Source organism: Biomphalaria glabrata, chromosome 1 (genome assembly GCF_947242115.1).
Source record: "Biomphalaria glabrata chromosome 1, xgBioGlab47.1, whole genome shotgun sequence".
In the NCBI taxonomy this organism is placed as follows: domain Eukaryota; kingdom Metazoa; phylum Mollusca; class Gastropoda; family Planorbidae; genus Biomphalaria; species Biomphalaria glabrata.
This window is the reverse complement of record NC_074711.1, coordinates 32,563,010-32,577,349: the sequence shown is the minus strand read 5'-3', so window position 1 is coordinate 32,577,349 and position 14,340 is coordinate 32,563,010. Positions and strand designations below refer to the sequence as shown.

General features: G+C 35.9%; 1 protein-coding gene across 2 annotated transcripts; it reads left to right on the top strand.

The window, feature by feature from the left end:
• The first annotated feature begins 5,395 nt into the window (after positions 1–5,395).
• On the top strand, positions 5,396–13,986 carry LOC106080148 (homeobox protein engrailed-2a-like). 2 transcript variants are annotated; one of them, XM_013241475.2, is made up of 4 exons: positions 5,396–6,240; positions 8,382–8,473; positions 9,419–9,513; positions 11,654–13,986. In XM_013241475.2, exons 1-4 carry the CDS (start codon positions 5,436–5,438, stop codon positions 11,874–11,876), a joined length of 1,215 nt encoding a protein of 404 aa, XP_013096929.2. In that variant the 5' UTR covers positions 5,396–5,435; the 3' UTR covers positions 11,877–13,986. The 2 variants fall into 2 exon arrangements, with proteins under 2 accessions (XP_013096929.2, XP_013096928.2); XM_013241474.2 differs by having other exon boundaries at positions 8,364–8,473.
• Positions 13,987–14,340: the final 354 nt, after the last annotated feature.

The window sequence follows — 14,340 nt, the reverse complement described above, 5'->3', positions numbered from 1 at the left end:
TGCCTGACAACAGATGTGCCCGGTTCAATATCTTGTTGAAGTTTACAGCGAGACATGGTCTAATTTACTGTAACTCATTCTACAGCGAGACATGGTCTAATTTACTGTAACTCATTCTACAGCGAGACATGGTCTAATTTACTGTAACTCATTCTACAGCGAGACATGGTCTAATTTACTGTAACTCATTCTACAGCGAGACATGGTCTAATTTACTGTAACTCATTCTACAGCGAGACATGGTCTAATTTAATGTAACTCATTCTACAGCGAGACATGGTCTAATTTACTGTAACTCATTCTACAGCGAGACATGGTCTAATTTACTGTAACTCATTCTACAGCGAGACATGGTCTAATTTACTGTAACTCATTCTACAGCGAGACATGGTCTAATTTACTGTAACTCATTCTACAGCGAGACATGGTCTAATTTACTGTAACTCATTCTACAGCGAGACATGGTCTAATTTACTGTAACTCATTCTACAGCGAGACATGGTCTAATTTACTGTAACTCATTCTACAGCGAGACATGGTCTAATTTACTGTAACTCATTCTACAGCGAGACATGGTCTAATTTACTGTAACTCATTCAGAAGCTGATCTGAAACATTTTATTTTTTTTTGCATACAAATTGTTGCACTCATTTCTTTATCATTGGTATTCAACCAATTCAACTTTTGAATACATCTATACCAACGACCTGCAATTATATCTAACCAAAAATAAAAGGTCTACAATTAGTATTATTTAAATGAGACTTACGAATACAAAATAGAAACACAATATAACAAGGGAGATATATAACTGATAAAATTTAATTCAAAGCGATATAACAAAATGTAACAGACGTTTAAAATGTTCTTTTAAAAAAAAAGATCATTTCGTCCTAACCAAATTTTTGTGTAGCAGATCAGGGTATGATGACGGAGAGGTTCAAATCTAGGACTATCATAATAACTGTCTAAAGTCTAAAGAGACTATGACACAGACAGACAGTAATCTGCTTCCCAACAGAAATGAAATGCATGATATTGAGATCATTTAATAAACACTATTCTAATTTTAGGCTTGGTCTTTTGGAAGCCGCACACTTGCTGAAGACTTCAAAGAGGAAGATTTTTAACAACTATTAGGGACATGAGGAGTTCCTTTAACCGTCAGATTAGAATCTATTCGACAAGTCAATTCTCTCCCTGATAAATAATTAAGAAAACCTTTTTAGACTACACACACACACAAACATGCACACACACATAAAACACACAAACACAAACATAGGCTATATACATATATATATATATATATATATATATATATATATATATATATATATATATATATCTGTATCTTTACTTCAAAATAGTAGTCTCCCACACCATCTCTAAGTTCTAACAAGATTGTCCAACCAACAATATCTACGCTGTGCAATGCAATACCTACGCTGTGCCATGTATACTTCACTAACTAAAACTGTACATTCGGACCAAGTTTCAACCTGAAGTCGCAGGGTATTGATGTGACGGGACAGCACGGTAACACAGTCACATGCGACCCTAACATTCTGTCAATATATTTTGTTACGAAGTTAACGTCTTGTTTCAAAACTCCACCAGCCGGTTGTTAGCTCATAAAAATGTCATCTATAGAAAAGGTGTGAAGAAGTGGGGGAAAAAATCTCCAAAACATTATTTGAAGAAGGCAGAAGATAAAGTTGATGCTAGCACACTTGAAATGACAAGAGAAGAAAGGTCTCTGAAACAGAAATAAAAAAACCATTTCTTCCTAATAGGTCTACAGTACTAACCCTCTCCTCCTGTTGAGATCACGGGGATGACAAACTCCTTCGGAGTCCCTTTTGTTACCAGTCATTTGGTGGTGCTGCAGGCTATCGCATCATAAGGAATGGTTTCAAATGACACTATTTTTGGCGACCGCACTGAATTGTATTTGTCTTTTAGAAAACGCTAGAGAAAATATTCAAACTTGTTTACAATGCTTAACGTATAGCTTTAAAAATACTGATTCAACGTCTAGAAATGCCAACATGATGAGACTAAGATGTAGATCGGAGGATAATTCTTGTACTTTTAATTGACAGCGAGTGCGAAATAAAATATCGAACCAATGTTTAGAAAGAGTTCATTTAAAAGAAAGAAAAAGAAGTTGAGAAGTTTCTTCAGTATATTTGAGTCATTTTATATTAATACATACACGGAGACAAAAGAAGCAATGTATAGAAACACAATCATTAATATAAAAGCATCAACTAACTAAACACAATAAAAACATACATCATCATATGTTATGTCCTGTGGTAAAATCATTGATCGAGGTATAACACCTACACAAATAGGACCAATCAGCCGATTTGAGTCGATTGGATTTGATTTTAGTTGCTTTGAGTAGCTTTGATTTGAGTGGATGCAGCGTACCAGACTTAATCATCAATTTTTCTAATTCATTTAATCAAATAACGAATTCAATTTGTATCAAATGTGGAATTATTATTTTATCATGAAAAAAAAGGAATATTTCAGAAATGAAATTTAAATTATTGTTTTTATAAACTAAGCAAAACAAAATAAACAAAACATTATTTTTACTCTAGAATATTAACATGGTTGGTTCATTAAAAACCTACTGACCCCCCCCCCCCCCCCACACACACACGTATGAGTAATACCTGCAAAAACAAATGTGCTAAACTATCAAACACTCTCATACGTATGAGTAATACCTGCAAAACAAATGTGCTAAACTATCAAACACTCTCATACGTATGAGTAATACCTGCAAAACAAATGTGCTAAACTATCAAACACTCTCATACGTATGAGTAATACCTGCTAAACAAATGTGCTAAACTACCAAATACACTCACAAGATAGCTTCAATTTTCGTATTTTATCGTCCACATCAAGTTTGAGAAAAAAGTAAAGTTACCTTTTCAGACCTTGTGATCTATGGGGCAGATGATGTAAAGGTTATCTGTTGCTATGGCCTACGGCCAACCGCCTCTACTTTTCCCTAACTAATGTCAGTTACCCCCATTAGAGCTCGTTGAACTCAGAGGCGCCCAAAGTTACAAAAATTAAAAATCCCAGTCTTCACCAGGATTCGAACCCAGGACCTCCGGTTCAGAAGCCAAGTGCTTTTCTGCCTCACAATTAGCAAGTGGGAGAATTAGTGATTATTATGAGTGAGTGGTCGGACCAAGAAATGTATATTGTAGATACCTGGGAAACAAACGTGCCAGACTACCTAACACACTCACATTTTTGTTTCAAACGTTCTGATGTAAAAATTTAATCAAAGTTATGGACATTTTAAAAAAGTAAGATAAAAATAAAGTGTGAATATTGAGTGCATTAAAATATTCAATATCTTCCATTACAAATTGGATACACAAAACAGTCTCCTGAAGGTTATGTCCATCAAGGCATAAGTTTGTTCAAATACTTCTTCTAATGATCTAGTTTGAAGAGATCGTTCTTAAGTTCTCCCAATCAAAAGGAATGATGCAAAATGCATTAAAAATTCATCAAAAAAGCGAAATATCTTTTTTCAAAGGTATAAAAAGAAATCCTTATTACGCACACAGCTATCATAATGCATTAGCAAGTTTTTCAAATACTTTTTTTTTTAAAAGAGTCTACGAATTAGAAAGCAAATAATTATTAAATACACTTAAATTGAATAGAGATAATTTAAAATAAAAAAATAAGATCGCTTTTCAGAGAAAAAGACGAAACGAAAAGGCGATTAATTTCCAAATTTTATCTTTTAACATCGTCCAGAGTGATGCTTCAAAATCGATAGCTGTATGAATATGATACATTGTTTTCTTGCGTCTGCTCTCAGGGTACAGATGGTTTCGTTCCCAAGGTCTCCTTAGTTTTATAGGCCATATACATTAAAGGCGTTTGAGTTTCTTCCTCCCCCCCCCCCCCAATCACATTGAAATGTCATGAAATATTCAGCGTTCTTTAACCATTATCACTTCTTTACAGAGCTTGAAAACAAGATGGATCCCCCCGGCTCTCTGCACTCCAGGAGCTGAAGAGCTCCTTCTTTTGTCGGGGCACCGGTTAGACAACAAGCGATTGTGTTGACAAGAATGGCCGGTGAATTGATTGCATTACTACTTTTCAGTCAACGTCTGCAAGTGATTTGATTGCTTAGCAAGTCCATTCGTTGGGATATTTTTTTTTAAATATTTTATTTACTGTTTAGGGGAGCAGAGGCGGAGACAAGATGGGAAAAGTATTTACTACAGAATGTGCATTTCTCTGCACCACATCATAGGTCTTGACTTTGAGACCGAAGATTAATATTAGTTGTATTATTTCACTTGTCTACACAATTCTAGCTGTGACCTTGGCCTACTTAGTTAGCCACATCCAACGCAAACAAAACCGCTGTCTGCCAGTGGTTGATTGAAATTCACTTTTCGCCGTCTACGCCTGTCTTCGACAATACTTTTCCTTTTGATCTCAAAGGTGTATTACGCGGCCTTTGTAAGAGAAATCCAGCTGTGACGGAAGCAACTTGCTGCCAGATAGGCCAGACATATGCATTCTATTTGTGAAGAGCATAATGTTTTAAAGTTTTGAGGCGCCATGTCCATGGCAGAGACTGGTATAGTTTTGTTTAGTTACTTCTGTTCCCTAGAGATGTGTGTGTTGTTGTTTTTGTTCCTACCTTCTTTCTTTCTTAAACAATAGATTTTGTTGGAATTTATTAGTGTAGCGAGAACAAGGAGCTACTTATATGCAAAGGCGTAGTATGGGAGTCAAGGGGGCACGATGACACTCTGACAGGTGCCAAAAAAAAAATCTGAATAATCGTAGATATTTCAGTAATTCAGTTAGGTAATACATTCTAAGATTATTTGTATTATTATTATTATTTTATTTATAAGCCTATATTTCTATATCATGTTCATTGAAAATGGGGGGGGGGGAGGGGGGGCGCCAATAAAGTTTCTTGCCCCGTTAAGCTCACTACGCCTCTGCTTACATGTGTTAAGTTTTTGTTCATTACTCACTATTTGTATCACAGACATATTGACTGAAATTGCACTTTAAACGTTTTAGGTTTTTATAACTATATATACCTTCTTCTTCTTCTTCTCTCTCTACTGCAATTATATAAAATATAGTATGCACCCACCCATTAATATAAGGACGTCGCCGCCTCTGACGGTGTGCTCTTGAACCATGTCAAACAAACTGCTATCTAATTGTAAGAACAAAATGGCTAATTACATTGATTGACTTGAGAGAAAATTACATTTGGACAAACAATTGAGAGCAAACACCGCTCGCGCGTCGCCAGCTATATAATACCTGAGTCGACCATGTGATGTGTTAGCATTGCGTGATACATTCTGCCGAGAGGTCCGAAGATGAGTTTGTAAAGTCCACTATGGAAAAATGCAAAAGTTTAGTGTCAGTCAAGGCTGACGACCTAGAACCGGCTTGTCATAGTTCTGAGGTGGTAACTGGACATGAAAATAAATTGGAAGTTGGAAATACATTTCCCATTGTCCAGAATGCTGTTTCATTTCCCATTGTCCAGAATGCTGTTTCATTTCCCATTGTCCAGAATGCCGCTTCAGAAATGTCGAAAAAAAGGGATAAATCCCATCATTTCCTTTCTATTCAGGATATACTTTACTGTGATTCGATTGGTGGAAAGAAACCACGTGATTTCTGTTCGCATAAGTTGTCCTCCAGTGTTTTGGAGCATGTTCACAACACTGCCAAGTCCTGGCAAGGTGACCGAGTTGAAGAGATTCAGGAACTTTATTCTGGAGAGTTGAGCGAAGATGGCGCTCGTTCAGTCGATGAAGGCAGTGGCTCGTTGCTACGCGACCATATACAGGGGACTAGCTTCTTCTATAAACATTCCATCATCAGCACGTTTAACAAAGACGCTACGGATGATAAGTATCCCCAGAACCATGACCCGCTGAGTGATCTGCCTTGGTGGAATACGTCGCTGTGGCAACAGATTTGCTCCAGCAGGCTCTCCATCTCAGGTACACCGGAATTGTCCAAAATGCTTTTGCCGCCTTGCTGGTTCTCCAACAGGCCGACGCCCATGGTAGGCTTGGATTCTGAGGAAAGTTCCAAGAGATTAAGCGGCAGTGACAGTGACCTCACAGGAGACACCTCAGACGATCAGGAGGCTGCGGGCGATGACGTCACATCAAAGCATGACTGCACATGTAATATTTGTGTTGTATTAGTGTTACGGTTACCTTATTACTTCTATCACTAAATTAGCACATTGTGAGCCTATTAATATGTTTAACATTTTAGTTATTAAAATCACTACATAAAAGTATTCAGTAATTTATAACACCAGAGGCGTCACTAGGGTGGGTGTCATTCGGTGCGGTGAGCTCATGGTGTCACCCCCCCCTCTCTGGTTTGTTAATTTAGTGTAACATAAAACACCGAGCTAAATGGCTACATTAGCTGATGATGGCTACATGTTTTCGTTCTCTATGACAATTAAACAATAGTTATGAAGTGTATTAAAATTAAAGAGTATTGAGTGATTCCATTAGGCAGCATCTCATAGTTTTAAAGTATTGAAGTCTATTTCATTGAACTGACTAATTGTAGCGTTTCATTCGTCTTTGCTGAAACTTTAGTTTACTGAAATAAATGCCCTTCCTTCCATTGCATCATTATCCTTAGAAATCTCAATTGTTTATTTCATACTTTCTGATACTACGAAATTATTTGTAGCAGAAAACAAATGGCTATTTAGATCTATTGATTAATTGTGCATGAACATGTTCAAGTCTCTAGCTACTGAAGCTTGTTTTTTATGAATTTTCTGCTAATGCAAAAGTGTATTTTTTTTTTCACTTGGGTGTCAAAAGTCAATGTTTCTAAATAAATCGTAATAACCGTATTATGTAACAAAATAAAGCAAAACACAAATGCGTTTATCTCCAAAACGTTCATCCGTAGAGCCACATAGAAATAGTAGATTAGATTTGGAATGATTTCTTTCTGGACTACTTCATCGTTCCGGGATGTTCAGCTATACATTGTCTTGCAATATGATTTTATGTTACTGGTAACATAATCAAGGTACGAAATGTTTCTCCATTTCCTAATTTACCGAGGCATTCTAAAGAATTACTATATCTACGTTAGGCAAAGTAGAAAATGTCTTATTTAGAAATATGTTACTTAAGAACAAGATTACAAAGACAGTTTGTGTGAAAACACAAACTCAAACTCGGCCCACAAAGTGGTCCACCCATGCAGGTAAAAAGACAGATTTCAATATTTTCAGAAAGAATATCAGAATAAAATTATATCAAAGGCAAATGACAGAGAAGTATGGAAAAAGATGGTTGACAGATCTTGTGTGGTGTCCCAACGGTCCAGCAGACCAAGGGAAAGGTGCAAATGAAGATGAAGTTGGATGTGAACCTGGCCTAACCTATGTCATATTATGATTATCTATATGATTTTATTGTTTTGTATTAAAAGCCCCAAGAAAAAAAATTCCATTAGTTAGTCATAAGTGTTCATTGCATTAAATGCGGAGCGGCAGTTAACGCAATAATATGAAAAAGTACTTATTAATTATTGTTTTAAATTATGCTCCACTTATATGCATAATAAATATATTTTTTTTGTCTTTAAAAAAAAGTAAACATTTTTTTGGGTAAATTTAGTAGTTTTTATGACAGAACTTACTTAAGTTAGCAATAACAATTATAAACAAAAAAATTGAAAAAAAATCTAAAACTGTTTCCGTAAATGTGTTAAAAATATGAAACATTGTCTCTTCTCTTACAAAACAGCCTCCCGTGTTTGTTACTATTAATAGTGAATAGTTGTAAAAGTGGTGTATTTTTATGAAAAAAAAAACTGCTTGCATAGTTGAATTTATAAATTAAAATTTTAAATTTCAGAAAAGAAAAAAGTAGCCATTGCATCAGAATGGTCTAAAAATATCATGATCTCGGATTTTTAATATCTTTTCTAGTTTAACAGATCTAAACGGGCAGCACGGACGGACGGACGGACGGACAGACAGACAAAATATATAAATATATCGAAATTTAATTCAATATGTGATATCCCTTTATCTTTTGTAGTTATTCAACATGCTTCTTTACCATCATTTTCATTATCTAGGATAAATAAGTTGATATTAATATTATTCTTCGACTGCTAAGAAACGAGCACCTCTGATTACTTTCTCTGCATATAATTATAATCATCTTCTTTTATTTGTAATAGTGTTTCTCTACTTAATAGATGTAAATCAAAGAAAAATATGCTGACTAGCAAATTCAATTACTGTCATCTACCACAGTGGCTTGTACATCGTCAGGTGTGAGACAAGTTGCTAGCAAGATCAAACCCAGAAGACAGCGCCAGGCGTACACCATTACACAGTTGAATACACTGGAAGAAGAGTTTAAGGTGAGAAAAGATTGAATAGTAGATCTATATCAAGCACTGTAAAAATGTTAGTTAAATGTTTTACTGAGGGCCTGATTTAAGGGAGGGCAGGTGGGGCTACGGGGGGGGGGACTCCACAAAAAGGGGGCCCCATAAAAGAGACAAATATCTCGGAATTTCGACGGCTCAGATAATTTTAAGTATTTTTTTTTCTCATTCTAACGCTAATACTTTGAATCTTACGTCGGGTGGCAACAAGGTCTTGATTAAGAAGTGTCCGCTTGTAGTTGCAGCATGCTTAGAATAGGTAAATGCCGGTACAGCTCCGGTTTTACGGCAGTTCCTATACCAAGGGCCCTTTCCGCTACAAACTCAAACATATACACTTTTTAAAAACTAAAATATGTATATTATTTTTCTTTTAAAAGGAGTGTGATTAAACTTGCTAGTAGTCTATTTCTTTCTACTTCTTTCTGCATGCCTTTAGATATAAACATTTTTATTCACAAATGGATCTTTTTTAAAGCTTATGAAAGTGTGTTTGGGCCTGCACAAAATCTTGCCCCGGGACATCCATATACTTTAGTCCTGCCCTGGTTTGACATGTTTCGAATGTTCCTTCGGGGTAATCTATTTCTAATCCTAGAGCAAATGATTGACGGGATAACAAACCTGAACATTTTGTTTACTTTGATTCAAACACCACTAGCTTGCAGCTGGTGATCTTCATTTTTTTTCCACTTCCAACATTTGACTTAATTGAAGTTCCAAGTATTTTGCAGTAAAATGAACATTTATATTTTCTGCACACTGGCTGATGTGTATGAACAATATTTCATATTTTCTAAATATTGTGAATTTTGTTTTAAATTGGTTTTGGATAAGTTTTTTTTACAAATATATTCTTCTCCTATTTACCTTGCAAATTTATTCCCCGCCCCCCCCCCTCCCCCCGATTTCTTCTAGAATAATCGCTACCTGAGTTCGGATAAAAGGGAAACCTTATCACAGTCGCTGGGTCTGAGTGAGAATCAAGTGAAAGCCTGGTTTCAGAATCGAAGGTAAGTTACCCAGTTTTCAAACAGCAGCTTCATTTCGTCAGGCGATAGACACGATACCAATAACGTATTGTTGGAACGCTTACAGTCGTGTGAAAGTAATTACAAAGAAGGCACACACACATTGCTCCATAAATCTTTTCTGGATATAACACAGCAATCTTAAGATGTTGTCAGAAATAAAGATATCAATACATGTCACTGAATCTGAAGTAATGTATGTAAAATGCTGCAAGATAGCTGCAATCGTGTCAACTTGATTTAGAGAAATGGGGTTAACAGCTACAATTCGGAAGTGGTGGTCACATTACAGCGCAAATTGAAGGATCTACATTAACCGCGAATGCTTTATCTGAATTAACCCTTCCAGAAGGGAAAGCAGACTTTTTATATAGTATTCCTAGTTTGAAGTCTATACGTATTCCCGACATGAATGATAAACATCTTTCACGCTCTCAACAAATTGCGTTTCAAATGAAAGTGCTACTGTATAGTTCAACTGGGACTTCTTAAGTCTAGATCACAGACCTATATATGTGTATGTATGTATGTATGTATGTATGTATGTATGTATGTATGTATGTATGTATGTATGTATGTATGTATGTATGTACGTACGTATGTACGTATGTATGTATGTATGTATGTATGTATGTATGTATGTATGTATGTATATTATACCTAGAGTGGACGCGCCGATCTCGTAACACTACACAAAAATGTAGTGAAAAACTTCAAAAAACTGACAAGGTGTTCTTTTTGTAAAGTAGTTTTAAGAAGTAAATATTTTCAAACTTAACTTATGCAACATGTAATACTAATAATCATTATAAGGTTTAGTTCGAGTAACTGGAACATCGTAAATTATTATTTTGCAATTTTTAGATCCAGAATCTAGATCTATAAATATATAGGTAATCAATCTATTTAAATGTACAATCTAAAATCATAAGACGTAAAATCAACAGGCTTGAATTATTTAGATCTAGGATTGTTTAAATGTTATCTCAATGTAAACTAAAACAAAATGGCCATATATCATAGATTTGAATGAATATATAGGCTACTTCTGTGATTAATAGCCCATACAACTACGCAAAATGGGATTGCAATATTTCTAAACTTTCCAAAGTAAAGATCATTACTTTTTTTTAAGACAGAAAAGATAGATTTTCCAAGATTCAGGGGCGAGTTCCCTTACAGCTTGAAAAAAGAGTTACGGACATAATGATCGGATATGAATTTGTCTTTGTTTCCCAGTCTAGGTATAATATATCTAGGTCTGTGATCTTTGATCTAGATATACATTTCTTTTTTAAATCCACCTTGTATTTTATTATTCAAATAATCTTTTTTTTTTCCTTATAGGCCGCGTTATAGTGATTGGCAATAGTTTCTAGTGTCGGTAACAAACGGTCAGTCAACATGATCTGGCAATTCAAATTCTTTATAGTGTAATTTGTATGGGAAATGTTCTAACGAGGAAATAAATCCTATAATTTATTCTGTAGATGCACCGAGTGTACAGTAAAGTAAATATAGAACTCAATATCTTGCCACCTAAATTGATTTCATGTCCTATACAGTAGATCTTGTTCTTATTGTAATTGGTCAGGAGTTTCTCCATTTTTTTTTCTAAGGGTTGAGGCGGCCGGCTTTGAGAAACTATATAGCAACTGAGAAGTATTTTTCCCAGGGGTTAGGACTGAAGCATTTATGTGATAGTAACTAAACGATCAAGACCATTCTGGATTTGGGTCACACCCTATTTCGTGGTATTGCCCTTCAAACTTCCTTCTTCTTTGAAGAATTCCTTTATACTTCCTGTTATTGGAAAACTTTTGTGAAGGCAATGTAAATCTGGTCTTCCCACGTTTCCTGACAGCCCCCCTTCTCCCAGTGGCGTAGCATCCGTGGCACGAATGGGTTCAATGAACCCGGGCCCATGGATACTTTGCTACGCCACTGCCTTCTCCACTTGTGTCACGGCTATAACGTATCCCTGGTCAAAGAAAATGATGGGAACTGTGCGTGTATAGTATCAGTAATCTTCCCCTCCCACCCCTGTCACCCCCCACACAATCACTAAAATAAAAAGACAAGTGTAAATATTCTTATTTACTATAACAACGTTGTCTTGCAGAACCAAACACAAGAAGCAAGCCATCCAGCAGAAAAACAACCTTCAAAACGCTGACCAACAGGACTCTGTAGGGACGCCCATGTCTTTCACTGATGCTCCAGGCTATGTTGTGAATCGGTCACCTTCGCTCCCTTTTATGACACCCCTGCAGCTTCACTCCCTTCTGACCAGAGGCTACCCACCGTCGGCTCCTTATCTGAACTACATACACAAAATGTTGTAAAGGAGAAACGGAAGAGAAGCGACGCCTTTACACGACACGTGGAATGGCAGTAGAGAGAGAGAGGGAGTAAGGGACACAATCAGTATTATTTTCTTTTTAGTTTGAATTTAATTGTCTTTTGTATTATCTACCTTTAACAAATATGCCTTTTTAAATATAAATATATTTTCACAAATGGGCAAACATACCGTGTCAACAAAAAATTGATGACAATAAGTAATAACAATTTTTTAAGGAATTAAATTTTTCAAATAATGGAATGACTTCATATACTTCATCATTGATTATGGTGAGGAATGGATGTATTTTAATAAAGTTCATACCCACAGTGAGAGCTGTTCTCATGAATGTCAGTATTTGAGGCGGAGAGAAAAACCTACAGCAAAATAAAACTATATACTACAGCAAAAGTCTCAATATACCCGGAAGGTTCTTCAACAAAATTATTATTCATGGGACATAAGATTGTGTTCATCTTCGACCACAAAGGATTAAATTGCCTGCTGTTATCAGTTTCTACACCAAAAGCTCCTCAACAAAGACTTTAAAATGATTTTTTTCTGGCTATGTTAATCTGAAAAATCTTCCTGAGCGATGACTTTAAGGTAAACATTGTAAATTGATAATTAGAGAACAATAGTCTGTTCCTGACAGCGTGCGATCTGCTTAATGTAAACACTAGCTTCAAGATCAGGTTTAGTTTAAAACTATAAATTAAATATCAATATCACACTACAGTGGATCCCTGGATACATTGGCATCATGGGAAATGAAAAGTCAGATAAGCTATCAAAGGCAGGTTCATCTATGGAACAACCAGATAGACCTGATAACTACCTCACCCCAAGGTCAATGTTAGTCAACAATCACAAAGAGGAGTGGCTCAACCAATGGGCATCACGAAACACAGGCAGAGCCATGTACAAAGAAATGACTACGCCTAACAAACTGGACAGTATTAACTTCCTCCCCCGCAAAGAACAATCTAAAATTTTCCAACTAAGAACAGGACACACACCACTATTAAATTACCACCTGAACAAAATAAACTCCACACAACTCCCCCTTTGCAGACACTGCGCCCACCCCTTTGAAACCGTAAACCATATCTTCTTTGAATGCCCCTCCCTAATCCATCTTAGGCAGACCCTATTTTCACTACAGCCCAACATAACCAACACCCTGTACGGCAGTGCTGAACAACTGAAGAAAACAGCACACTTTTTTTCCTTGGCACAGTCTGCAAAAGAGCTCACAGCTCAGCAGCAATAAAGCTGGCTAGAAGAAGAAGAAGAAAACTAAAAGTGCATATTTTAATATTTAATACATCAACAATGTAACTAGGTCAATACGGCGGCGGATTAAGTTTTTAGGACGTCTTGTGATCAAATAAACTAATTAATTTCGGAAGAACAAGAATACAGCTACATTATCTATTTTCTTTTTTCTATGACACCTTCTGGTCAGTCTTGAGTGATTTTTCCCACGAATGTCAAAGACAATGAAGGATTTTTTGAGATCTTGCTTGCTTACTGTCACATCCAGTGAGCCATCAGAATAAGCGAGTGTCCCGTAGTTCAATTTTCCGCTGTGTAATGAGTCTGACGTGGCACGATGTATCATTCAAACAGGAGGAGGAGTTTCTCAAAATACAAAGATTCAAAAAAATTAAAATGTTATTGAAGAAAAACAAATTGCTTTTAACATGGCGTTTATTTCTATTACACCCGCTAGTTGACCCTCCCCCAACTGTTTTTAACAATTTTACACCATATAAAATAATAAATGAATTTCCGAAAGTTGCTATTTCCAGGTAGCTGCACTTTACTATTTTTTTTTCTGCTCATGTCGTCTGTTCGTCTTAAGACTGCGTGTCACTCTTACAAATGGCACATATCGACAGTCCATCCAATAATTTTTCTGACAGTATGTTCTCTGGTTAACGCCTCGGTTGCAATTGGTGAACATGACCAGGTTTATTTAACTACATGCTGAAGAAAATATTCATGAACTGGCAGTATGCTATCGGCAAGAAATTTTGCTGCCATATTTAAATCGTTCACCTGAGTCTGCAAAGACACAATAAATAATGATGTTCAATAAATCTTTCAACAGTTCATCAGAATCTATGTTCAGTCATTTACCAATATATATGTATTTATGTGTAGATGTGTCAGCGTCGACTATTGGTGCTGTTTTCTGTTGTTCTAAGTAACTATACAATGTGTGTTGTTAAAAGTTCTTGTACTAAAATTGAAAATGGCTTAAGACAGAGTTTAGTTAATGTATTTTGTAGGATACAATAAGAAATTTAAAAAAAAAAATGAAATAAAATGTGAACAATGAATGAATGACACTAACCTTTTACTCAGGGACAAGAAGATGAGTTAGATGGCATATCACTGATTGGGCACGTACATAGACATGGGTACATCAACATTGATAACAACAAAAGCTACGTCAA

Excerpts from the sequence above, each read along its gene's own strand:
- LOC106080148 (XM_013241474.2), top strand. The coding sequence starts at position 5,436 with ATGGAAAAATGCAAAAGTTTAGTGTCAGTCAAGGCTGACGACCTAGAA. Across the intron at positions 6,241-8,363 it reads ATCAAAGCATGACTGCACAT|TGGCTTGTACATCGTCAGGT; the intron begins GTAATATTTGTG and ends CATCTACCACAG. Across the intron at positions 8,474-9,418 it reads CACTGGAAGAAGAGTTTAAG|AATAATCGCTACCTGAGTTC; the intron begins GTGAGAAAAGAT and ends GATTTCTTCTAG.